Source organism: Dermochelys coriacea, chromosome 7 (genome assembly GCF_009764565.3).
Source record: "Dermochelys coriacea isolate rDerCor1 chromosome 7, rDerCor1.pri.v4, whole genome shotgun sequence".
In the NCBI taxonomy this organism is placed as follows: Eukaryota; Metazoa; Chordata; order Testudines; family Dermochelyidae; genus Dermochelys; species Dermochelys coriacea.
In genome coordinates this window covers 41,207,927-41,233,781 of record NC_050074.1, presented here as the reverse complement: position 1 = coordinate 41,233,781, position 25,855 = coordinate 41,207,927, and the positions used below count along the sequence as shown (strand labels likewise).

Genomic DNA, 25,855 nt, shown 5'->3' with positions numbered 1-25,855 from the left:
AAACATTTTAGAGTTGCAAACAACCTCCATTCCCAAGGTGCTCATAACTATGAGGTTCTACTATACAACTTGCGGAGCCATATAAGTAGGAGCAGCACAAGCACAGAAGAATGGTCTTTCTGTTTTGTGAGGGCTGATTTTGAACTAATAACTTACATTGCCTGTTGTTTCACAGATTTACTTTCTATGATGGCCCTCCATTTGCAACTGGTCTTCCCCACTATGGCCACATTCTTGCAGGAACCATTAAAGATGTAGTAACCAGATTTGCTCACCAGAGTGGCTTTTATGTAGACAGAAGATTTGGATGGGATTGTCATGGTTTACCTGTGGTATGTGCAATAAGTGATCCTTCAGTTATTTTTGCTACCTTGATCTTTGCATATGATTATCTGTGCATCTGGATAATTTGTTACTTTCTCTTCCCTGCCCTCCTCTGTTACTCCCTCCCCCCTGAATTCTTCTAAAACAACGGTCCCCAAACTTTTGAGGGTCTTGCAGCCTTCCCCCCCCCCCCCGCCTCTCTGGAGCAGGGCCTGGGAGTGGGACCATGGCTGGGGGGTGGGGAAACGTGAATAGGGATAAGGGGGTTGCAGCTGTGGGAGGGGCTGGGGCTGGGAGCTAGGCCACAGTCAGGAGCAGGGGTGGGAGCAGAGCTGTAGCTGGGTTGCGATGGGGGCCAGCAGCCAGGCCTGCAGCCAGGTGCGGCTCCGTTCCCAACCTTTTCCCCAGCCTCGTCCCAGGGCCAGGAACAGAGCCATGGCCGAGGCTGGAGATGGGACCAGGTGCACGCGGGGCTGACAGCCAGGGATGTGGTTGGGGCTGGGACTGGAGTAGAGCTGGGGGTGGTGAAGGGTTGGATGGTGCTCCCTCCCTGCTCCCATAGGGGCTGTCCTGGGCCCTACCGTGCTCCCCACACGGTCCTCCATGCCACCTTGGACGGGTTGAATCACAGAAACCCCCTTGGGGCTGCCAACTGATGTGCCAAGACTACTTCTGCCCCTGCTTTCCCTGCTAGCTTGGGACTCCGGAACTCTGCCTGGCTGTGCCAGATGTGTTTGCTGGCCACAAACACAGACCCAGGTCTGAACCACGTCCCACAAACTGCAAGCTTAACTGAAGGCAGTTTAAGAGATGTTCCTGTCTTTAAATACTCAGATGCCTGACTCCCAATGGGGTCCAAACCCCAAATAAATCCATTTTACCCCATTTAAGCTTATGTATAAACTTTTATGTATAAACTCATAAATTGTTCGCCCTCTATAACACTGAGAGAGAGATATGCACAGCTGTATTAATACCTGGGGGGGCAAACAGCTGTGCATATCTCTCTCTCAGTGTTATAGAGGGCGAACAATTTATGAGTTTACCCTGTATAAGCTTTATACAGGGTAAAATGGATTTATTTGGGGTTTGGACCCCATTGGGAACTGGGTGTCTGGGTACTAGAGATAGGAGAACTTTCTAAGCTGTTTTCAGTTAAGTCTGCAGCTTTGGGGGACGTGTTTCAGACCTGGGTCGGTGTTTGCAGCAGGCTAGTGCGTCTAGCTCAACAAGACAGGGTACTGAAGTCCATAGCTGGCAGGGAAAGTAGGGGCAGAAGTAGTCTTGGCACATCAGTTGGCAGCCCCAAGGGGGTTTCTGTGATCCAACCTGTCACACCATCCCTTTGGGTTCTATCATTCCCTTTGTACATGGAATACCTTTACATGGTATGTATTTTTTGTTTGGCACCTGCATCCCAAATTTGATCCTGGGAAACTGAATGAGTAATGCCTGGTAATAACTTTAATGGACTAGCATGTCATTTAGAAATTTGGAATGTTCCAAAGCAAATGATTCAATAAACTGTAAATTTTGCTGTGCAAAGTACAAGTAGCTATGCAAGCCTATTGTTAGTAGTTACTATGCAAAGGATGACTGTTTATTGATTTACTTTGTTTATGACAGCCCTTATTTCTGAAGGATAGACTCATCCATTACTGGTGTTATTGTGTATGTGTGTGCAGGTAATGGTTGTGGGAGGAGAAAACCCTGTACATGCAAAATAGGAGCTCAAATGTACATGCTTTTTTGCATGACAAACTTGCACATGCAGATTTGAATCTGGGGCTTTGGATGTATTTGTATAGCCATAGGGCTGGGACAAAAAATAATGAACTGGAAAATCCTGAAGATTTTGCACTGCAATATATATTGACTTTTTTCCCCCCCTCCTCTCCTCCTTTCCAGGAGTATGAAATTGACAAAACACTAGGAATCAAAGGGCCAGAGGATGTGGCCAAAATGGGTATTGCAGAGTATAATAATCAGTGCAGGGGGATTGTGATGAGATACTCTACAGAATGGAGGGTAAGTAGATGTCAGTATTAACTCTGCCTGTGTGTCTAAAATTGTGTGCAATTCTTAAGGAATTCAGTAGGACACGATGGAACTACTTTTGCTGCACCTGAGGAAAAATAGAGCAGAGCTAACAGTGTTGACTGATGACCACAGCAGTCCCAAAACTACCTTCTGTATGTCACAGTACTGAGATAAAGTACTTAAGCTGCCAGAGTCCCTACTCCCCAAGCGGTGGGTCCTGGCATCTGCGTTTCAGAGCAAGTCAAAGAATTGAGGCAAGGGGTTGTGAAATTGCATGGCATTGTCTTGATGACGCACTGTTAAATCGCAATGTCCGGATGTCACTATGTGGTGACATCAAAGGGAATTTAGAGAGAGCAAACTCTCTCAAATTGAGATCCACTGTTTCAATGTGAATAAAAGTTAAATCTGAAAAGGACTAAGATTTTAACTTCAGTAAAACATTGACCAAGAACATTGGGCATACATCACAAATTTTGGTCAGTTTGTACCCATAAAACTTGTCAGCATTTTTTGTGCATGTAGCTTGCTTGTGGTGGTGAATCTTTGTAGATGTGCATCTACTTGATTGCAGGAATAAATGTAGTTTGACTCTTACTGTACCAACATATATCAATATTAGGAAAGGTCTGTCCAGTTTTTGGTCATGTTGCAAAGATGGCAGATTGCATAGTTACTCACCCAACGAAAGGATATCACTTATCAGCTACAATACACTCTCAATCTTTAAGTTTAGTTGCAGTGAGTAGATGCTTCTGTATTGCATGGCTTTGGATTTAAGGAAAGGCCTGTATTCATGACCTTTTCTTGGCATACTCCATGCTAGATAAAATGCTCTTCCCTGAACCATTGTCAGGCTTGACTGTTTTGTGGGCTTGATTCACTGATAGGGGTAGAACATGCTGCTTTTTCAACAAGCTATTGCAAAGAGATACATCTGGGAAATGTACCATGATCTTTGTTTTAAGCTGCCTTTCAGGCTGTCTGTTCATATTTTAACAGATTAGCGTTACCAGACTAGGACGCTGGATTGACTTTGACAATGACTATAAAACTCTATATCCTGAGTTCATGGAGACTGTCTGGTAAGTAGTTATCTCTTTAAAATGCTCTGGTTATTATAATTGTACAGTGAGATGTGATTTCACCCTCCTCCTCCCCCATAAAGGAGCATGTTTCCTACATTTCTCAAGAGATTTTCCTTTACACTACTGAATCAGAAGTATGGAAAATGGGTCAGTTTAAGCATTTCACCAGTTATTTCTCTTGGAGCTTATTTCAGGTACAATGTGAAAATGTGTTAGGCAAGAGACTTAATGATCTGCCTGCTCTTTGTTCAGTTGAATAGAGTTTTCGAAAGAAAAATATAAAGTGGACATTAATAGAAGAAGTGGTCATTGCTAGTCTGGCCCTGAAGTCTCATACTTGATCTACTCCATTCAAACTTAAAAAAAACAGGAGTACTTGTGGCACCTTAGAGACTAACAAATTTATTAGAGCATATGTACTCCTGGTTTTTTTGCGGATACAGACTAACACGGCTGCTACTCTGAAACCATTCAAACTTAGTAGGTCTACAGAATGGCCTTGAAGATTTTCTGTTGTCTCTTTAACGAGCAAGGGTATCTAGCCCAGAAAAAAAATTCCCTTGATGTTTTCAAGAGGGCAAACAATTCAAACTCTAGGTAGCTGTAGCCGAAACCCTTTTGTTAGGTTGAATTCAGATCTGGGAATCTAGTGCTCTTTCAGTTTTTTCTTTGTGGCTCTGGCATTTGGCAGCTTCTTGTGACTTCCCTGAAAATCACTAGGATGGCTCATCAGCCCTTTGGTGGAATGCCAAGGGTAGTTACTAGATTTCCAAAGGAGAGAAAAAAGATATTCCTTCACCTGCTTTGTGTCTCTAAGGAGAGAGATCCTGCATGGCTGACAATTCCCAAATTCAGCTAACACTGTGGACAAAATCATAATGGACTTCAGGTGTTAAACTCACAAGTGGAATTGTATAGCTAAATTTAGTTCAGTGTTAAATTTACGTCTGAGGCTCAATATGAATGATGATGTAGTTTTTTAGTTGATGTGAACTCCCCATATCCTTCAGGTCTTAAATTTCTCATGGGTTGTTTTTATAGAATTTTTCTGTTATCTTGTAATGTTTTCTTTTGCATGAAAAAATAAACATATTTAGTGTCAAATTAAATGGGTAAAATAAATCGCAGATTACTAATTTCTGCTTTGACTTTAAGAATGAACCACAGTTAATCCTCTTGAGGTGCTCTGACCTGACTGGGAGGAAAATATGACTCCTATACCTACAGGATGAGATGCCAGTATATTAATATTGGTAATGAATGCACTGTCTCACTGTCCGTAGTCCTTCAGTTAAATACACAAAGGATTTTTGGCTTTAGTTTCTTAATTTTTCTACCTATTTCAGTGACACTTCTCTGCTAGCTGTTCCCAAGATGCTGGAGACTGATCAAACAGCATTTCTAACAGTTACCCCTGGTGTGATTTAATTGATTGGCGATCTCTTGATTCGAGGATGATCTCTACCATGGATTTACATATGGGTCCTGAGATGACTCAGGAGTCTGATCCTGGAACCACAGATCTGCCCGCAGTAGGTACAAATGTTTTGTGGCTGGCCAGTGGCCTGCTGAGAGAAAGTTATTTCTTTTTCCTTTCTCCTCTCTCTCTTTTCAGCTTTGAGGGCAAGGCGCTTCTCCTCTAAGCGGGCCACTGGAGGATATGGAGTCATTGGGATAGGTTGGTGGCTTGCTCTTCCCAGCTTGTGATGTCCAAATCAGTTTTCTTAAAATATGCTTTCAGTTTGTCTTTGTAGCGTTTCCTCTGACCACCATGGGATCTCTGACCATGGGTGAGCTGAGAGTAGAGGACTTGTTTTGGGAGGTGAGAGTCTGGCATCTGCACACAATGTCCAGCCCAGCGAAGTTGGTGCATGAGGATCATTGCTTCAATGCTGGTGACATTAGCTTCAGTGAGAATGCTGGTGTTAGTGCGGTGATCTTGCCACTTGATGTGAAGGATCTTCTGGAGGCATTGTTGGTGATACCTCTCCAAACTTTTGAGGTGCTGTTGATAGGTCACCCAGGTTTCGCATCCATAGAGGATTGTTGGAATAACAGTTGTCTTATAGACCTGGATCTTGGTGTCCTGCTGCAGGTCATGGTCTGTGAAAACGCCTTGGAGCAATTTCCCAAAGGAAGCAGTTTTGCACTGGATCCTGTGCTGGATCTCACTGTCGATTTTTGCATTTTGAGCAAGTTGGCTACTGAGGTAGCAAAAGTGCTCAACTGTCTCCAAAATCTGTCGGTTGATGGTGATTTGTGGTGGGTCATGTACAAGGCCTGAAGCAGGTTGATAGAGCACTTTAGTCTTCTCAATATTGAGTGAGAGTCTCGCCTTTGGTAAGCTTGTTCAAGAAAATCCAGTATGGACTGAAGGTCATTCTCAGTGTGAGTGAGGATGACACAATCATCAGCATACTGAAAGTCACTAATGGACGCCTTGAAGACTTTAGACTTCGAGCGGAGATGCCAAAGATCAAAGAGTCGCCCATTCATTCTATATTGAACGTCAACTGCATTGGGGAGATGATCTTTAACGAGGACCAAAATGACTGCTAAATAGATGGAAAACAGTGTTGGGGTAACAATGCATCCTTGCTTAACCCCAGTTTTGATGATGAAAGGTTCCGTCTCAAGGGCATTACAGAGAACGGTGGCAGTCATCTGATCATGGAGAAGCCTTAGGACCTTGATAAATTTTGGAGGATAGCCAAATCTGGTCAGCACCTTCTACAGGGCTTCACCAAGATTTTTTCCTGGATTTGGTGGGCAATGAAGATCATGTCAGTTGTCCCGCGGGACGATCTAAAATTGCACTGAGATTCCGGCAATATTTCTTTAGCAAGGGGAAGTAATCAGTTTAAGAGGATACGGGCAAGAATTTGCCCTGCTGTAGATGGAAAGGCAATGCCTTGATAGTTTCCACACTCTGACTTACCTCCTTTCTTAAAGATTTTAACAATGTTAGTTTTTCTGAAGTCTTTTGGAATCTTCTCATTATACCAGATATGAAGAAAAAGTTTGTGGAGCTTCCCTATTAGTTCTTCACCTCCAAACTTGGAGTCTTCAGCTGGTATGCCATCTGGCCTTGCTGCCTTGTACTTAGTTTGCATAATGATTTGTGTTACTCCTTCAGGGGAGGAAGGGTCTGTAAGAGATTCTCTTTCATGTTGTTGAGGTATAGATTTGATAGTGGCATCAGAGACAGTTGACTCGTGGTTCAGGAGTAGCTCAAAATGCTCCTTCCATCAGGCTTTGATGGCTTCATTGTCATTAAAATACATTGACCCGTCTTAGGCTTGGAGTGGTATGGGTCCATGGGAGCATGGGCCATAAATGGCCCTTATTGCCTGAAAGATACTCCTCATGTCATGTTTATCATCATAAAGCTCAATCTCCTTGGCGTTTTCTTGCCACCATTTATTTTTGATGCCACAGATTTTCCTTTGGGCTTCAGCCTTGAATTGCTTGTATGATTCTCTTTCTTCTGCTGGTGTGATATGTCATTTTGCCACATGCAATGAGCTTTTCTTTTCTGGTCAAGCAGGCACTGAATTTCAGGATTGTTCTCATCAAACCACTTTTGGTGATGGCGGGTGACATAACCAATGGACTCAGCACATGCTGAGAGAATGGCAGTCTTTAATCCCTTCTAGAGATTTTTATTATTATCATCAGCTGTAGTCATAGTGGCAAACTTCTCTTGCAGACACTGCTGAAGTTTCTCTGGAGTCACTATATCTTCAAGGGACTTGACATTGAATTTCTTTTCTACTGTTTTTGCCTGCTTGCGATGCCTTGAGGCGACCTGGAAATTCATGATTGATCTAACAAGGCAATGGAACTGTCCGCCTCAGTTCCATGCATGGCCCTCGTGATGCGGACATCTTTCCGATCTCTTGCTCTAACAATAGCTCAAGAAGGTGCCAGTGCCTAGAGCGAGAGTGTCTCCAGGTGGCCTTATACTTCACACTTTGTCTAAAGAGAGTGTTTGTGATGACCAGGCCATATTCTATGCATTTGCTCAGGAGGAGGATGCCATTGGAGTTAGCCTTTCCTACTCCTTCTTTTCCGATAGTGCCATTCCAGAGATCTGACTCTCATGGTATACATGGTAGTAGTGGAAGCCTAGAAACCAGCTGTAAGCATTAAAACAAACTTGGGTCCCAGTGGTAACTGGTGAATGAGCATCCAAATGCTCTGCACGTTTGTTATAGGGTAGGGCTGTGGTTCTCAACTATGAGTCTTCCGGGGGGTACATCAACTCATCTAGATATTTGCCTAGTTTTACAGTAGGCTACATAAAAAGCACTAGTGAAGTCAGTACAAACTAAAATTTCATGCAGTAACTTGTTTATACTGCTCAATATGTATACATTGATATGTAAGTATAATATTTATATTCCAGCTGATTTATTTTATAATTATATGGTAAAATTGAGAAAGTAAGCAATTTTTTAGTAATCGTGTGCTGTGACACTTCTGTATTTTTATGTATTTTATTTTTACTTTTTTGTAAGCAAGTAGTTTTTGAGTGAGGTGAAACTTAGGGGTATGCAAGACAAATCAGACACCTGAAAGGCGTACAATGGTCTGGAAAGGTTGAGAGCGACTGGCATAGGTCATACTTGCTGAAGCAGAGTGTAAGCCAAGCATACTTTTTGCTGGAATTGTCTTGTCTTGTAGTGGGGGCTTGAATGCTGTGTTATATCTGTGGTAGGGAAGTATCTACTGACTTTGTCATGCAATGGCTGAATTTATTAAATATTACAAGTGACATAAACCTTTAGTGCCTTGTACAATTTAGAGCATGCTCTCTCTGTCCTTGCCTAGGAATAAATATTATATCTGTGGTTAAAGAACCAATTTATTTAAAATCTGGCTCCATTCTTCCTACTGACCCTACTGAGATAAGGTAGTTAGGCTTTCTTTCTGTGACTGAATAGTACTAAATTAGGAATCAAAGTGAAACAGACTATAATTGTTATCTCCTGTAACAATACATATGTTTCAAAGAGAGATTCTAGTAAAATTCCTTCTGCTGCTAGCAGATGTAGAATGGAAAGTTAGGGGAGAGACTCTAAAAGAATTGGAGGGCAAGGGGAACTTGTGCCCAGCACGATCAGCGGCAAATACAAACCCTGTATATTTCAGGTGTGCCAGCTGCATGTGAATTTCTCTTTCCTTCGGTGAATTCCCTACAGGGGTGGATGAATGGTTTCTCTACACCATTAACAGGGGGCTCTGTTTCTTGGTCACTTTTCTAAGAATTGTCTTGATTCAAGAGAAGGGCAGAAAAGCAGTTCATGAAGAGATGGAGGTTTAGTGTGAAATCTGTTCGATTTTAAGTACATTTCATCTGAGCTACATTAAATAGAAGCATAGATTCTGTTTTCTGCAAAATAGTTTTTTTTAAAGAAGCTTGCATCCCTAAAGACTAACTCCCTCCACAAAAAACAAAAAAAACCCAAACATTTCCTCCCCACCCCCCAAAAAAATCCACCACATTTAAGATTGAATATCCTTTAGAAGGAAATTGGGGTGAGTCCCCAAACTGATTTTCATTTGCAAACTAGGCAGGATTTTGTGTCCAGGTTTGCATGAGTGGAAGGCTAGTGTGTCAACCATTGCACCAGCTAATGTCCATGTACATACCATCTTTATATATAAAGGCCCTTAATGAAAATGTCTGTTCTGTGCTTGACAAAGTTTTGTGTTTGTATTGGCATTTTATGCTCGGTGGTGGTGGCGGCGGCAGATGACTATTTGTTAAAGGTGAAATGGGCATTTCCAGTTGGGTGACTTTTACCCTTGAACAGAACTTCATCTTTTTTAATATTAAAGAGTGAAACACTTTGGCAGAATCTTTAAAGGAGTCCTAGGTGTTATTGTTCAGTAGTATTACTTAAATATTAGTTTTGTGCTCTAAAAGAGTTCTGTGAAGGTTTCTGATGAGAAGGTACAGTCAGACCTCCAAGTCTTAAAAATACTTTTATTCATACTTGTGTGAAATTTTTACGTTTGTTTCTCTCGGTGCAGGGTTGATTCAGGAGGTAACTGTATTTATAGCCCAAAATAGTGTTGAGAGCACACCATCTCGAGTTATTGAAACAAGTGCTGGCATGCAGCATACTTTATTTTCTGACCCAAACAGAGCTGCATTGAGTCAAAGTGAAAACAACTGGTATCCCCATACATTTTACTGACCTGAGACTGGCCTGCAGGAAGTGTCTCAGAAAGACATATACATGCCAAGGAAAGATAGTATGGATTTTTAACACAACTATTGATGTACCTTTCCAGATAGTCCTGTGGTCAGTTGAGTCCTGGATCTTAAACAGAAATTTCCTTGGTCATTGGGTAAAGGTCTGAAATAAAGTTGAGTTAAGGAAATAGTACTCCGCTCATAGCTGAAATATTTGATGTCATGCTGAGAAGTCTTAACAGAAAAAATAACTTAATTGTTTCACTTTTTATAACAATCAAATATCTAAATACTTGCTAGGAAGACATAATGTGCCATTGTCTATTTTCCACTGGCTTATAAGACTGGAGGCAGTATGAAAATTAGAAATTGACAAATATCCCGATATACTTTTTTGACACCACCCTATTTATCAGTAAGGATTTCAAGTGTGTTTGTGGCTCTTATATTACAATCTTTTTTGGATTCCAACATGTCCTGATCTTTTCTTAAATACCAGAAGGAGGATATATTTTGGGGCCTGTTGACCTTGAATGTTTCTCAGTGTTTATGTGGATTGGCGCTTGTTTCAAATAGTTTAGTAGCACCATCTAGTGTCTAATTCTGAAAGCTTCAGTCCTGAATATGGCTGAATTTAAAAACGTAGTATATGGGCTTCTCTACATGAGCACTCAGTTTGTGGTAAACTGGGCTGTAAATCTAGTCTGCACCACACTAAATGTCTGTGTGGACCCTGATGCTGCACTCTAAAAGACTTATTTTTTATTTATTTATTTATTTATTTATTTTTAAGAAAAAAGTCCTAGTCATCCTAAGTTTGTTTTTTCTATGCCTAATGACAGTACTGGCCTCCTTGTCTAAGGCCTTATTTTTTAACTCTGTTTAATAGGTAAGTCCTCGTTGCCTTAAAAAAACAACCACAGAAAAAACCCCCGCATGGCTATAATGTTGGCTTGTGGTGATTTTGAGAGTCTTGTTTCCCAAACTACTTTGAATAGTGGAAGGGATTACTTTCCCTTTCATGGAAGCAAAGAATTCTAGATGGTTTCAGATCTCTGACTTCTGATCAAAAATAGGCAAGATGCTGAGACAGATCCCCAAAGCAATGGGCTTGAGAATAACTGCACAAGGACCTTGTAGATATTAGACTCCCTGTCAGAGTGGTCTCCTGAGCTACTTCCCTGTCATGTGGGGTGAAAGTGTGTATGCTGGACAACTTCTTTGCATCTGGGAGGTACGTTGAAGAGTGTACTTCATGGTACATCGGCTAGCTGGTTGTATGAGAATTGGGGAAATCTTTTCTTTCAGGATAACAGGCTTCAGGCTCCTCTGAAGCAAAGGTTGTGACAGTTTTCTTGGTACCCAGATTAAGGTTAAATGTGATCTCATCTGCCCAAAACTATGATGCCAAACCCCATTGTGTGTTGTGTTTTGTGATGTGTTGTGCGGGTGGATTGTTTTGTGTGTGGGGTTTTTTTGGTTTGTTTTCTATTTGTGAATATAGTGCTTATCGGACTATGGAGCTCAGGGCCAGATCCCAAGAGATGCTCAGCACCTGCAAATCGCACTGTTCGGTAGGAGTTCAATGTGCCTTTGAAAATTAGGCCATCAGTTTGCAGATGTTTAAGATGGCAATCAGAAATGTGCGTTCATCTGTCTAATATTTTTTATAGAGTGAAATTCTTGGAATAGTAAGAGTGGTGAATAATTCTAACATGAGACAGTAGATATGTTCAAACTCATTAGGGTTAAGAACAGTAGACGTCACAGGGAACTTGTTTAAATACCTGCTTGTGGTTGAGTTTGGAAAGGCATGTTATGTTTATATTTATGAATCCCTTTTTAGGATTAAGTATGTTCTTCCTGTATAGCCCCCATTAACATAGGTTGGGAGAAATTGAGAGACAAATTTGCTTATGCCTTACATTTAATTTATAAATACCTATTGAACTACTGCTAAACAGACTGAGTGCAACTAAATTTGAGCACCTCAAGTTTGAGGGGAAAAGTTAGCAGAAAGGAGTATAGCAAGGGAATAAATTTTTCTGTTACATTTTTTTTTTTTTTTAGTAACCTATTTTCTTTGCACACAGAAGTAACCTGTGGTAAGAGAAGTTTCTGCACGCTTCCCTGTAGTATTGCTGACCTTCCAGAAAGGTTTCTCTATGCCAGGATGACAAGCCTAATGCCTCTTTCAGACTAGTCATCAAATATATTTTGCTTAATTTAGGCCCATAAAGATGAATTAAAGGACTGTCCACTTGCAAGTAGTAACTGGCTTTTATTTTTTTTTAGATCTAAGCAAAACTGCTGATGCTTAGTGTGCTGCTTTGGGGTAGGGAATGCTGCTAGCAGCAAAAGTTGTATCCTGTCAACTTTGTCAACTCCTAGTTTATTGATAGAAAGACCGTTATGTATAGCTCAGAGTTGATAAATATATTTTGTCATGGTGGTAACACAAGCAGTTGCATCAAACAGCAATCTGTTTTTATGATCCTATAGTGCAGTCTGCTCTGAATACAAATGACTATATCCTTTGACAATGGAAATTTTAAAAACAAACAAATTTTTAGTGTGAGATGTAGTAACCTCACTTCAGAGACCTCTGAATGGTAATGCATTCTGAAAGCTAAATACTGTCTACCTGGCAGTGGAAAAAATTGAAGCTCCTAAATTGCAGTTGAATAAAATGACCAAAGGGGAGGATGTTCATTTGTATTTGAATTTTGTAGCTCCATCTAGTGGTCCCCCCCTTCTCTGATTTTTGTTAAGGTTACACATACATCTAAGCAGTCATTTAATGTTCATAGATGTGGCACTGAACTGTTTTCCTCTGTGGGTTTGGTAGGCTATGTCCCTTTAGGAGAGGAAAAAAAAAAAGTAAATTGGAGCTCTTTTGTATATCTAAAAATATATATAAAATATTTTTAATCCACACTTTTCAGAAGGCAAATGCAAGAATATTGGAAAATAAATCCAAAATCAGCAACTTGTCACAACTAAGTCATTTAATATAGCCTAAGTTGATAAAACATTAAATGAAAATTTATACTTTTGCTCAATTGCAACAGAGCTTCCCTAGTTAGGATACTGAAATACCTATACTTGAAAGTGCATTTCAATAACATTTCTCTCTCTGCACTTTGGCTATATTATTGCTTGAATGGTTGGTAGCTTTAAATTAGTCCTAGCAATGATGCTCTTTTCATAAACTTAGCAGGTATATCTCATCTCCTCTCTCAGGAGTAATGATCAACAAGTAATACATAGAAAAAACTATAAAGGTAGCCACTATCACAGTGGTCAACTATTTGGCTTCCTCACATTCAGAGCACCTTTATTCCAGACCAGAATTATATGTACTTGGGCAGGGGAAAGAATGTGTCTCAGAATGTGCACTTGAATAGTTCTTTGAATTAGGGTGGGGGGAATATATAGCTAGGGATCAGATTCTGTGTGGGTAAATAGTACTACTTTTCAGCTCCTTCTAGAAACTGAGCCCTACCAGTTTGAGAAGGCACTCTCAATGGATTGTGCAGATGTTCATGATAAGATCCTGCAAGGTTTGCTGGACTCCTTGGTTTTGGCTCCCTTTGGTTGTGGCTGGATTCCCCTCTGGGTTTCTGAGACTTGATTCCTCTTTGGTGGTTCTTGGATGCTGCACTTTGCTCCCTGGAGTGTATTAAAGTCCTCACTAAACTTCTTGGTCTCCTACTGTTGGGTCTTGAATGCCACTCTCAGTAGATTGTGCAGATCTTCATAATGTGGTCTATAGTTTCTCCTGTCTGCAGTGTAATAGTGGACATTTCTGATTATTAGGTTATCATTAGGCTTCAGTGTCAATAGGCCAGTTCATATCTGTCAGTGCTGGTGCTTCAGGCTGCAGACTGATATCACTGTAGCTGTTGGGATTGTTTTCCCATGTTGAATGGTTATCTTAAACATAAGACCAAGAGATCTTTGTTTTAAATGAATGCATAGATTCTGAAGCACAAAATAAGGGTGTACAGAAAAAAGGACCAATTGCCAAAACAGCATGACCCAGCGCAATTTGGTCTCATAAACATACTATTTAATGAGACCGCTCTGTGTTTGCTTGCATGTTTGCAAGATGTTCCTCTGGAAGGAAACACTGAAAATGTTAACAATGCTTTGAAAATGTAGCTTGGGTGATTCAAGAGTTCTTAAAGTCAGTAGCAATTGCTGAATAGTCTCATCATCCAACTACAACATAACTTGGCTCCCCAGGACCACATGGCCAGATTCTGGTGTGATAATTTTGAGCCCTTGGAGAACTGTGTCACTGAACATGCAAGCCTCTTGAATGAGACTTTACAAATAAAGGTGTACAATGTAGACGGTGAAGATCTTTGCCTACTTTTTGAAGAGACATCATTCACCTGGGTTGCAAAAAATCCACTATTTTCTCCCCTCCCAATGATGCACAGTGCCATACATATAGCTGCTGAAGCAAGGGTCTTTTGGGATGGAAAGTGTTATACAACGGTTCATTAATATAAATCATGGAATCACAAAACTTCTTGTTCTCTAAACAAACATAGTTGCCTAGATGTGGCCTCTTGAGGAAAGCATCTTATGTTAATCACTGAAATTTAAGTTTTTTGGTCCCCAAGCAGGAAGTTGGGGAAAGATTGAACTGTTACAGTGATTTATATCCCATCTGAACATTGCCATGTGTTGTGTGATTTGTGCAAGGAAGGCAGAGCTGGCAGGATGACCCAAAGCTGAATCTAACTGAAAGAATATTCATAACAAAAATGTCATAGTGGCATTAAGTATTTATATTGTTTCAAGATACAACTTGTGTATATATATGTGCAGATGCTTTGAGTTCTGGTGTTTCAAGAAGTAAAGATTGTCTATAGTTTTGAAAATTATTTGAACTTTTCAGAATACCTTCTCTACTGGATCATAATCCTACACTACACCTGCTTTTAGATTGAATCTTAAGCTATTATGTTCCTTATTTACTTTTAGGTGGGTTTTCAAACAGCTGTATGACAAAGGACTGGTTTACAGAGGCGTTAAGGTTATGCCTTTCTCGACAGCATGTAACACTCCCCTTTCGAATTTTGAGTCTCACCAGAACTACAAGGTATGTCAGTGTCTATATGTATGTATAATAATCTGACCCCTGAAATTGCTCTGTCATATTGGAGTGTCTGTCTGTTTTGGATTGGAAAGTTTAAATACTTCATTTGCGTGGAATGTAGGCATATCGACATACTCCAAACTGATAGAATAGTGCTAGTAAAGAGCTGGCCTAGTCATGTATATGTCCTGCTGTGATTTTTCTGACAGTTCCTTTGTTCATTATTTATTTGTTTCCCCTTTCGCCATTCTCGCAGTCTTTGATCCGGGAAATTGCTCCACTTCTACCTCACACATTTCTGAGTACCTCACTGTGTTGGGTTTCTACAGTGGATATTTTACACTGCACCTTTCCTGCTCACCCCAGCAGAGGATGCCCTGTATATTGATTCTGATCTTCTGGGGCAACCTAGCTGGCAGCTCAGCAGACACACCTGTAACTTACCAAAGTTAGCAGATGAGTTGTGGGAGGAGAATTGAATTCTGTGATCTGATATCCAGTGTTGCAGCTTAAATACCATTTGTTGCTCCTCTGCCTTCTCTTGTGCCATTAGTAAAGCTATTCCTTAACCCTTGTTTCAGGAAACGAAGGAAGGAAATGGAATCATGAACTTCTGCAATGAAGCATGATATTATTAGTATAGTATAAAAACTGATTTTAATGTGTAACAGAAACCATAAGTGTGCTTAGAGGAAACCCCCATGTAGCAAACTTTCACAATTGAAAAATAAATAAATAAAATCCCAGTCATTTTGTGTCTGAGTAAAGAAAAGTATATTGTTAAGGAAACTGAGAACTCAAACTGAGAAATACTAAGCAATTATTTTATTTGTAAATATAACAAGATTCAGCTTTCAAAATGCCAGGATTTTGTTGAGTTGCTTGGCATGTTTAGTACTTTTGTGAAACATTAGAACAAGCTGGTTAGAAACATCCTGGTCTTTATATAACAATTGGTAGGGACTAAATTTTATTTATAGCATGGTCTTCCCTAGGTGTTGCTCATAATCTAAGCATTACATAACTGTTTGAGTCTGACTGTTGCCTGCCCCACCTGCTTATAGAAAGAATTCCTTCTGGAGCAGCTTTGATGTAAATAGCTGCCCATTCCATAATGGAATTATCTATTCTGAGTTGTGTTGCTGGGAGGAGTCAGGGATGCATTCAGTGCACAAATGACAATGTGACATAATCTGTTTGAGTGTTCCTGGTTTATGTATATGATGTTAATTTGTTAGATGTTGTAAAAATGCCCAAAGAAAGCTTTTTAATGCAGCTTGGAACTTTTCACTTTGGAAGGCATTTTTGTCAGGGAGTTTACAGATAACACACCTTCTCTTACAATCAAAAGAGGTCGTGTCTTCAGATTTTCATATTTCATTTACCATTTGCTTCAAAAGATTTGAGGTTTGAGTAACACTTGCTCTTCAAATTTGCCTGTTTGAAATATTCCTTACACAATTATGTAAAATGCGAATCCTGTAAGATTCTGGGCTCTTCATCAGGGCGTAACTTCATTTAAGATCTTCCACAATCCAATAGTATTGATAATACAGAAACTATAACTTGTGCAAGTGCTTTACTCTCTCCAATGGTGCAAGAAGATTTTAATTCTCACCGGTACGCATAGGCAAGTCACGGGAGGGACACAAAGGGTGGCATGAGCTAAAGGGGGGGGACACATAACCCCCCCCATATGGCCCCTCTCTGCCTTGCTCCCCAGCCCGGGGCCCCCACACTCTCCCCATCCCCATCCCATCCCATGTTACCTGGGGGTGGGGCTCTGTCCTCCCGCTGCGCTGGATACTAATTTCGGAATTGCAGGGCTCTCCCAGGAACCGCAGTGGCCAAAGGAGCAGAACGAGGGGCCGCCTGGTGACCCCACACCAGCAGCTCCGGGCTGTACTGCCCCCAGCCCTTCCATGCAGTTGCGTCTCCGTTCTGGGGTCTGTACAGCCTCGCTGGAGGACAGGGCTGGGAGAGGAGCTGAAGGTGGTATTGATATAGCCATGCCAGAGGAGCCGCTGGCGTGGGGCACTGGCTACTGAGAGTGGCAGCCCCACATTCTGCTGCGGTTCCTGGGAGAGCTCTGCGGTTCTGAAAATGTCTTTCTGGTAAAGTGTATCTGACTGTACCTCTTACTTGCACCATTGACTCTCTCCCAGTGTATTTGAGACAGCTTCTCTTAGAGTAACACTGATACTATTAATACAAAAGGATTCCTTTGACATGATTGAAGGCAGGACTCTTGGAGGCTGACCGGTAGAAAACCATCTGTCAGTTGTGCATTATGTTTTAAACATCCATGTACTCATATGTGTAAGGACATATAGTTTATATGCCTTGGTTAACAATAGTTGCCTGCCAAGAGAAAACTTTCTCAAGTGAGAGCTTGTCCTCCCAACTCCTGGTCCCCTGGGACAAACTAGGTGAGTGTTGTACTCCAGGTTTCAGCAGCTGAAAAATTATTAAACTATGAAGGAAACCTTTAACGAGTTCTGATCTTGGATTATCTTTGTATAATCTTAGGTAGGGATTATCAAAGGCATCTGAGAGAGTCAGGCACTCAACTCTCAGCCTTTAGAAATAAACTCTGACTACGCTGAGGCAGTTGTGTCCCTCGTGATTTGGGCAAGTAGCCTACACTGGGGAGGTGGAGAGATATGCTTAAGTTGGTCCTCATCTGCATTCACTCTTACTGCCTTTCTTTGACAAGCTAGGATGCAGGGCACTAAAGGAACCAGGTAATTGAGTGACAACAGCTGTCACTGCTTTTTCTTGGAGTGTGTTTTCTCGCCGACTCACAAGAAACCTTTCATATCCCTTTCCCTATCACTGTTTCATTTAAGGATGTTCAAGATCCTTCGGTGATTGTGAGCTTCCCGTTGGATGAAGATGAAAATGTCTCTCTTGTTGCTTGGACAACTACCCCCTGGACCCTGCCTAGTAACTTGGCCCTCTGTGTTAACCCAGAATTGCAATATGTGAAACTAAAAGGCAAGTGCTAACCTGATATGAAATACAATGAAAATGTAGTTCCATTGAACTCATGCATGTGTATGGCAGTCTCTCTGATATACAATTCTGTTTGACTTTCAACATGTAGCATTTCACTGGAATTGACTATATGCTGTTCTGAAGGATGAGTCCAATTTACTGTGTCGCTAAAATCTCCATTCATCTTGTACTCTTTGATTGTATCGTAGCTATATTACATGAGTACTAAAGGACTAGCAGTTACATAATAAATGCTCATACTACACTACTACATAGTGAGCAAAAGCAGGTATGCAATATGGGTGTTTAGTTATCTCACCAGTTAATCTCCCATCACTCCTCAAAGAGTCTCTCACCAAGCGATCCTAACTCTTCCCTTGTCTGTCAATTTCTCTGCTTTGCCCCACTTCCCAACCACTTCAGACCAAACTGGTTTGTTGCCTTTGGTGAGGAGAATCAGAATGTATTAGGCTAGTTCAAATCAGTGTGTAAGGTAGCCTATTCCTCAAAGGCCCCTGATACATTGGGAAATGCACTGCAGCATGTTCCTATGGTTAAAAATGGAATTCTTGTATAATAGGTGGGTAGGATGTATGAACAATATAGATTTGCTTTACTTGCTACTTCTCCCACCATCTTTCAGAGGTTTACAGCTCCAGCTTTTCAGCAGCCAGAGGAATGTTATCTTCATCCTTTGTTCCTTGTGTCATTTTCAGAAAGGAATTTTTTTACCTGAGTGTTGTGCAATATCTATACAAGAAATGCAGTTCCTCCTAATGATTCCCTGTTCTGATAAGTTTCCTCTAATGTATATTTAAATATTATTGTAGTTAGACTGTGTAATACACTAAGATCATGTTCGTTGATTTGGGCATAAGCAGTCATTTTTGCATTCAATTTTTCAGATTTTCCAAAACTGCTGACCTTTTCTAAATTTGTAGCATACATAACCAAATACAGTGATTCAGATTACCTCTGGCATTTTTTTAACGCAGATGAAATGGCACAGTTAGAGTTTTCACTTTAACATAGACTTTAAAATTTAATTTATGCATGCCTAAGGTAGTGGCACATGTAAAATAATGGGAGACAAATCAACCATTTCCCAAGACAGGCTGTTGGATAAATTCATTTTTGTTCCTTAAGTCTTCATTCCTGACCATTCCTTCAAGTATTAAGAAGTACAATCATCTTGAAACCTATGCAGCTCAAAAAGAGTTAAGAAGTGTTATGCCTGAAACTACTAACTTCTACTAATTATTTTGCAATCACATTTCCCTATTGTCTAAACTTTTTTCTCACTTGTTGCTTACTGACTATACTAGAGGAATAGTGACACTGACTACACATAATGTGCTGTCAAATGCACTAAGTATGCTGGAAAAGAGATCCTCCCCCTCCCCCCGTAAACATTTTTAAACAGAAAGCCTTTTAAACAGCTGTATGTACAACATTAACTTAACCCAAAGATCACATTGTCCTCACAGGATGTATGGGATTTAACTCATTCTTCAGGAACATCTAGTTCAGGAAATATTGGTTCTTCATTATAACTAGAAACCAAATGAACTTGTCCTCAATTAGAATAGTCTTCCACGGAATATTAAAAACAAACTGTTTGGAACTTAAATTCCTAAAATGAATGAGCACTAGGAAAACATTTGGCTTTCAGATGCCATTTTTTCCTCAGACTGTTCTTACAACGTATCTAGCTGAACTTGGCCACAGCCTCTGCCATAATGGCAAAACATTGGTTGATCTTCAAGAGTAGGTGCTTACTGCTAGTTTCTTCCCAGGACTTCTAGGATTTCCAAAGGCCTCTTCAAATTAATAAATTAACCTAGGTGGAGGCAACATGGCCTACTGGATATGGAAGGTCCTGGACTGGGAGTCAGATCTGTTTTCTATTCCTGGCTCTGCTACTGATCTTTTGTTTGACTGTGGAAAAATCACCTTTGTGTTTGTGTCCCCATCTGTGAAATAGGAATAAAGATACTTATGTTCCTTTATAAAGTATTGTGATATCTGGGAGTGAAAAGTGCTATATAAGAGCTTAATATTATTTATGGGGAAAAAAAATCTCATTGCCTCCTGCATGGCAGTGTCATGGTTGATTTTGGTGTTTGATAATAATTAAACCAGTACAGAGTATTAGACCTCTGCTAATTTGGGGAGAATCAGAAGTTGATTGTCAAACTATAACTACACCTTTAAAGGTAGCTGGGGTGAGGAAGAATAGTGATCTGCCTTAGTAGTGAAAATATTCCAAGTTGATATAAGGATGGGAGTTAGTGGTAGGGAGGAATTACCCTGTTCTTGATAAAGGTTCAATTTTGATTATCTAAAGCTTCCTATTTACCTTCCTTTTTTTAAATCCAAGAAAAAAGGAGCTAAGAGTAATTTCATGATATAGTAAATCTCAGAAACACAGCAAAATGGGATAGAGTGTGATTGTTATGTAAAGCGCTGATCCACTAATTCTTGCAGCTCTTGTTTAATTTCTTATAGTTTAGCTCAATGTTTTTCCCTCTGTTTTACCCTGCCTGGGCTGTACCAATCTGGTTGCCTTCCCTTGCTAGAAAGAACAGTGGGCAAACTATCTGTTAAGGCAGCCATGGCATTTCAATGCAAAGGCTACTAAAAGTCAATTCAGCAGGTGAGGTCCTGAAAGCATCACCTCTACAATTCAGGGAGTCTGTGCAAATGCTGATGTCAAGAGGGTGTTGTCTGAATTTTAGCTCTTTGCAATGCATTTATATCAAACGGGTATAAATGTATCTTTGGGGAAAAATAGAAAATTTGAGTCTAGTAAGCAGAATTATTCTGGGTGTTTTAGACCTGATGTCTTATTGCTCTTGTGTGAAATGGAAGCTTTTGTAATAGTACAAAAGTAGAGTATTCATTTGTTGTTTTTTTTTCCTTTTAGATAGTGCCACAGGGAAGATTTATATTTTGATGGAAGCCAGGCTGGTAGCACTGTACAAATCTGAAAGTGATTATGTGATACTTGACAGGCAAGTACATGAATTATTGCACACTTTTAAACTTCCATTTTTTTTATAAATAAGTAATGAACTATTGCAAGAAGTTAGATAACTGCAGAATCCAAGACTGCATTCTTAGGAGAGTGGTATAACACGAGTGTCTTGTGTACATCCTGCTACAGCCTGTCAAGGGGTTTGAGATCTGTAACTGCAAATTAGGCTTGGACGGAAGTTTTTGTCAGAGTAGAAACTGCATCTGGGTTTACTGTAGCTAAGGAAAAGGTTATAAACACAATATATTTGGAAGCCAGAGTAGGAAAAAAATTGTCTTCAGCAAACCAGTATCCTTCCCATATGGTAGTCTACCTTTTTCGCTTGTAAAACTAGTGTCAGCACGCATTTGTAAGGACTTTTTATTTGTTTTATTCATCCCAATACAGTTTAGAATAGAAAATAAAACTTCATAATTCAAAAAGCTGCTGTAAACAGATTTACCTTTTTTAGTACTTTTCAGCAGAAAACATAATTTTTATAAGACATACAGTATGACAAAAACATTTATGCTCCCTCTCTTCCCACCCATCCTTACCTTTCCTTTTGCAGTGATACCCAAGAGTGGATAGGGTATCTTCCAAGAACTGGAAACTTCCTGCACCTAGATAAAGCCAGTTATTTTATCCCTTTTTACAAAACAATTGCATTTTTTATAACATTTTAACATCTTTTTGAGAATGAAAATACATTTTAAACAGAAGTGGAGCATACATAATTTGTTTTCCTGCAGTTCCCTAGAAAAAGCTTAAGCAAGTTATGCATCTGTCTCTTATATATTGGCTCTTTAGTATTTATGGATTTTTTTAATAGTGGAAGATTTATTAGTTTCCCAGATTTTCCTCGCTGTGTGTTACACTGATCTTCACCTGTATAGTTCATACCTTCATATTTTCTGTTCCATGTTCCAGCATGATAAAATTGTTTTTTTTTTTTTTCTGTCTCAGAACTAATCATCTCTTTGAAGCTTGGGACATGAATTGTTTCAGTCCTTTTTTTAAAGCTCTAAGTTCTCATCCGCTTCTAGTGTTGTCAGGAGACTACATTTCTGAGCTTGGAGTTCTAGACTTAGTCATTTGGGGCCAATGTTTACTTAGTTTTATTCGTGATTGTAAATACCAGTAGACATTCTGCTTATACTACAGAGCTCCACTATAACCAGTTTATTTTTTTTATTTCCTGACAGTCCTATAATAACTTCTTATGAAGTGGGTTACTGATTTATGCTTTGCTCCTGCGTTAATTTATAAATGTGCAGTTTATTGTGGGGATAATGAATTTATACTAGTGGCAAATCGTTAACAAATATCTCAGCTTTCTTTCAGTGTTAAAGTTGACAAATAAAGGTAGAAGTAGGAAGCAAACTATTTGGAAAACAAGTGCTTTTCCTCATATCAGATTTCAATATGAAAAATATTTAAAAAGAGAGAAAAATAGTACTTCTAGATTTGGTCTTTATAAGGTAACTAGTGCAATTTACAGTGTGTTAATGTGTGTACATATAAATCTTTTTCTACATAGGTTTCCTGGCATTAATCTTAAAGGCAAGAAATATAAACCACTATTTGAATATTTTATTAAGGTAAGATAAGTCAGTCTTGTGTTTAGCCACAGAACCAAGTGACAATGTTAAAACCAAGAGACTGCTGTTTTAAATAGTTGTATATTTTTGATCAATATTTACCATTGATATGATGGCAAAATGAATATTGTGCTTTCTTAAGAATTTGCTTTCATTTATTTTAGGACCCATACTTTGACTGGATTTAATGATAATATTGGCTATATGTTAAAATAAAATCCCAACTGTCAAGATGTTGTGGGGAAAATAGGTAAAATACCAAGCAAGTTAAATCTCAGGCCTGTATTTCCCCAAACAAACTCATTGTCCCTTATTACATTAACACGGCTATACTCTCATCTCACGCTTTGCAACAGAGAGTACTGTCACTTTGCCAGAAAGTTGGCTGCTTCTGTTTTTACCTTCCTTTCTTATGTCCTTTATGCTTATACTTCATATAAGTACACAGTACACACCCTGGTGGTGATGAAGGTTGAGAGCAGGAATGACTTAGGTTTTCAGAGGACTCTTTATTGAACAGTCAGTATTCCCCAGTGTCAATGACCTAGCTCTGCTCAGTTGCAGCCAGCATCCTCATTCTCTGCCTTCTAAAACCATAAATTCCGTATTCAGAAGTGGAATTATGATGACATTTAACTTGGAGTTCTTTGTGCTTTTTCATGTGGAGTATTAAGACCCTATATTGCTGTAACCGTTTGCATTTTTGCCTTTCCAGTCTTTATGGATGTCTTGTTATGCTGCACTTAAAGCAGGAGTACATATTTTACTGTACCAAGAACATAGTTTAATACACATCATGGGCCTATAGAAATGAGTTACGGAGAATAGAATAGGTGTATAAGCATTTTGATAAACTTGACTGAATGATGCAAATAGTTAAAGTACTGAACTGCTGATACATAGTTACTTTACATAAAAGAATAGTTGGTGTATGCAGTCAATTCCTGAAGTCAGCGGAGGTAAAAGGAGTTCATCAACTCAATACAGAGCAGACCTATTTTTGGAAGAAGGTGAGAATCATAGTTGTAGCTATTAACTGGACTGCAGGGTGTAAAGATCTACACTAACTTGTTGGAAGGTTGTATGGTAGCCTCTCTGCATCTCAATACAGTAAAAGCTGTGTTATCCGGTCCTGTACCAACCGGAAAGCTCTATAAACCGGCATTTCTAATCTTCATAGAAAGTCCGGTTGGCGGAGGGCCAGCAGACTCCCTACCTGGCTCCATGTGGCTCCCTGGAAGCAGCAAGATGTCCCTGCTGCTCCTAGTCAGAGGAACGGCCATGAGGGGTTCGGAGTGTGGGAGGAGGATCGGGTTGTGGCATGGGAGGGGTTTCAGGCTGCCGCATCCGGGGGGCACACATCTTGGGTGGCTCCCCACGATCAGTGACTTGTCCTGCTGTTCCTAGGCGGCGACGTGGTTAGGTGGGTCTGCGTGCTGCCTCCACCCACAAGCGCCATCCCGCATCTTCCATTAGCTATAGTTCCTGCCCAAAGGGAACTGCGGAGCCAGCGCGTGGGGCAGGAGTAGTGTGCAGAGCTGCCTAGCTGCTCCTCCGCCTAGTAACAGCAGGGATAGGTCGCTGTTTGTGGGGAGCTGCCCGAGATGAGTGCTCCCTGGATCTGGCACCCCTGCCCCGAACTCCCTCCCAGGCCCCAACACCCAGCCCTGCACCCAAACTCCTTCCCTCTTAGTTAACCGGAATTTTTCAGTTACTGGCACCCCCCATTTCCACAACATGCCAGATAAAAAAAAGCTTTTACTGTATTCCTTATTAGTTGATATGTGTACGTCAGCTTTTTTCAGAATTGCTTCCTTAGTCTCAAAAATCTCTCTTCAGACCAAGATAAAACTTAATCCTGTGACAAATCATTGCTTCAACTGTGATCATGAGGATAGTTCATTTTAAGTTACTTTTAAATAATGTGAGGGATATGAAAATAGCTCATTACTCTTAATTATCAGAATGCTGAACAGATGGCAGATAATTGGTTCCATTATCCTTCACAATTTTCTTCGACCATTAAAGTTAAAACTTAATGTTAAATGTCATCCCAAACTTTTACCAAAAAAGAAAAGGAGTACTTGTGGCACCTTAGAGACTAACAAATTTATTTGAGCATAAGCTTTCGTGAGCTACAGCTCACTTCATCGGATGCATCTGATGAAGTGAGCTGTAGCTCACGAAAGCTTATGCTCAAATAAATTTGTTCGTCTCTAAGGTGCCACAAGTACTCCTTTTCTTTTTTGCGAATACAGACTAACACGGCTGCTACTCTGCAAACTTTTACCTTCATGCTTTCCTTAGTGTTTATCAACCTGTCAGCTGACTTAAAATAGTTAGTGGCAACCCTCCCTATTTTTATGGTAATACGAAACAATGGAGATGCAGAAGCTTTTTTGTTTATAAATAAATATATGTATGTGTGTGTGTATATATTGGTCTATGAATGACTGGAGACTTTTTATTATGTATCTTGTTTATAGGATCCTATTAATTTGTAATCTCTTAAGCATGAGATTGGATCAGTGCAAGCATATGGATTAGTCAAGCATATGGATTAGTCAACTTTATGAAGTTGTCAACAGAAGTCTTAGATTTAGTCTTGCACTCTCTTGGTGCTGTGTAAAAAGAATGGATTGGCTTTGCATTTTAGCTGAGATAAGTGGTTAGAAATGTCAGATAATTAATTTTTTCCTATGTATAAAGCAAACTAAAATATAGTTCTAGCTATTGCAGCTTTTTGTCTTAAAGGTTGACCTGTTAAATGTACATTTTCCAATCCTTTTGAAAAATGCTACTTTCCTGTGTGTCTGAAAAAGAATATAATACTTCAATATTTTCTGTGTTGCAGTGTAAAAACAATGGTGCTTTTACTGTGGTCACAGACAACTATGTGAAGGAGGAAGAAGGTACAGGGGTTGTACATCAGGCTCCTTACTTTGGTGCTGTAAGTAAAAACTAAATTTTATTATATTTTTGACTTGGAGCACATTCCCATGGCCTCCAAGGGCCCTTATAGATGTGCAATACTGACTCTCTGCAGGCCAAGAAGGGTAATCAGTTGCTTTTAAAACATTGCATTCTGGTGAGTGCTCAAACTTCTCTTTGTAGATGCAATTGCCCTTTACTTGCACACCAGTGGGGAGATAGTTTAGATGTCCATTCCTGTTATCTTTACTATTCATAAAACGTCCATGCCTGTAGCAACTGAGTGCTCTAGCTCCTTCTCTTCCCTGAAGATCGAGAAATGCCAGCTTCATGACAAAGAAGAATTGAGTATTCTTCTGCTAAGTAGGGACCAGCTGTTCTAATTCATAAATTGGACAAATATCAGGACTGTTGTTCAGCATGGTATGCCTTTCAGCATGATCATTTGTTAATTTATCTGCGTTGAGCATAAAAAAGTACTTAACCTGCTTCTGTGTGTTCTCTGTTCCTTGGGCTAAAAGGATTTTTTGCACAATGGTC

The 25,855-nt window shown here is 40.0% G+C and overlaps 1 protein-coding gene across 4 annotated transcripts in view; it reads left to right on the top strand.

Moving 5' to 3' along the window:
• Positions 1 to 25,855, top strand: part of IARS1 (isoleucyl-tRNA synthetase 1) — a 178,299-nt gene that overhangs the window by 16,512 nt on the left and 135,932 nt on the right. For all 4 annotated transcript variants that reach the window (XM_038410534.2, XM_038410535.2, XM_043518835.1 and 1 more), the window contains 8 exons: positions 176 to 332; positions 2,233 to 2,352; positions 3,367 to 3,449; positions 14,656 to 14,773; positions 17,620 to 17,767; positions 20,694 to 20,781; positions 22,324 to 22,384; positions 25,239 to 25,334. In XM_038410534.2, coding sequence (XP_038266462.1) covers positions 176 to 332; positions 2,233 to 2,352; positions 3,367 to 3,449; positions 14,656 to 14,773; positions 17,620 to 17,767; positions 20,694 to 20,781; positions 22,324 to 22,384; positions 25,239 to 25,334 — 871 coding nt within the window. The remainder of the gene's footprint in view (positions 1 to 175; positions 333 to 2,232; positions 2,353 to 3,366; positions 3,450 to 14,655; positions 14,774 to 17,619; positions 17,768 to 20,693; positions 20,782 to 22,323; positions 22,385 to 25,238; positions 25,335 to 25,855) is intronic.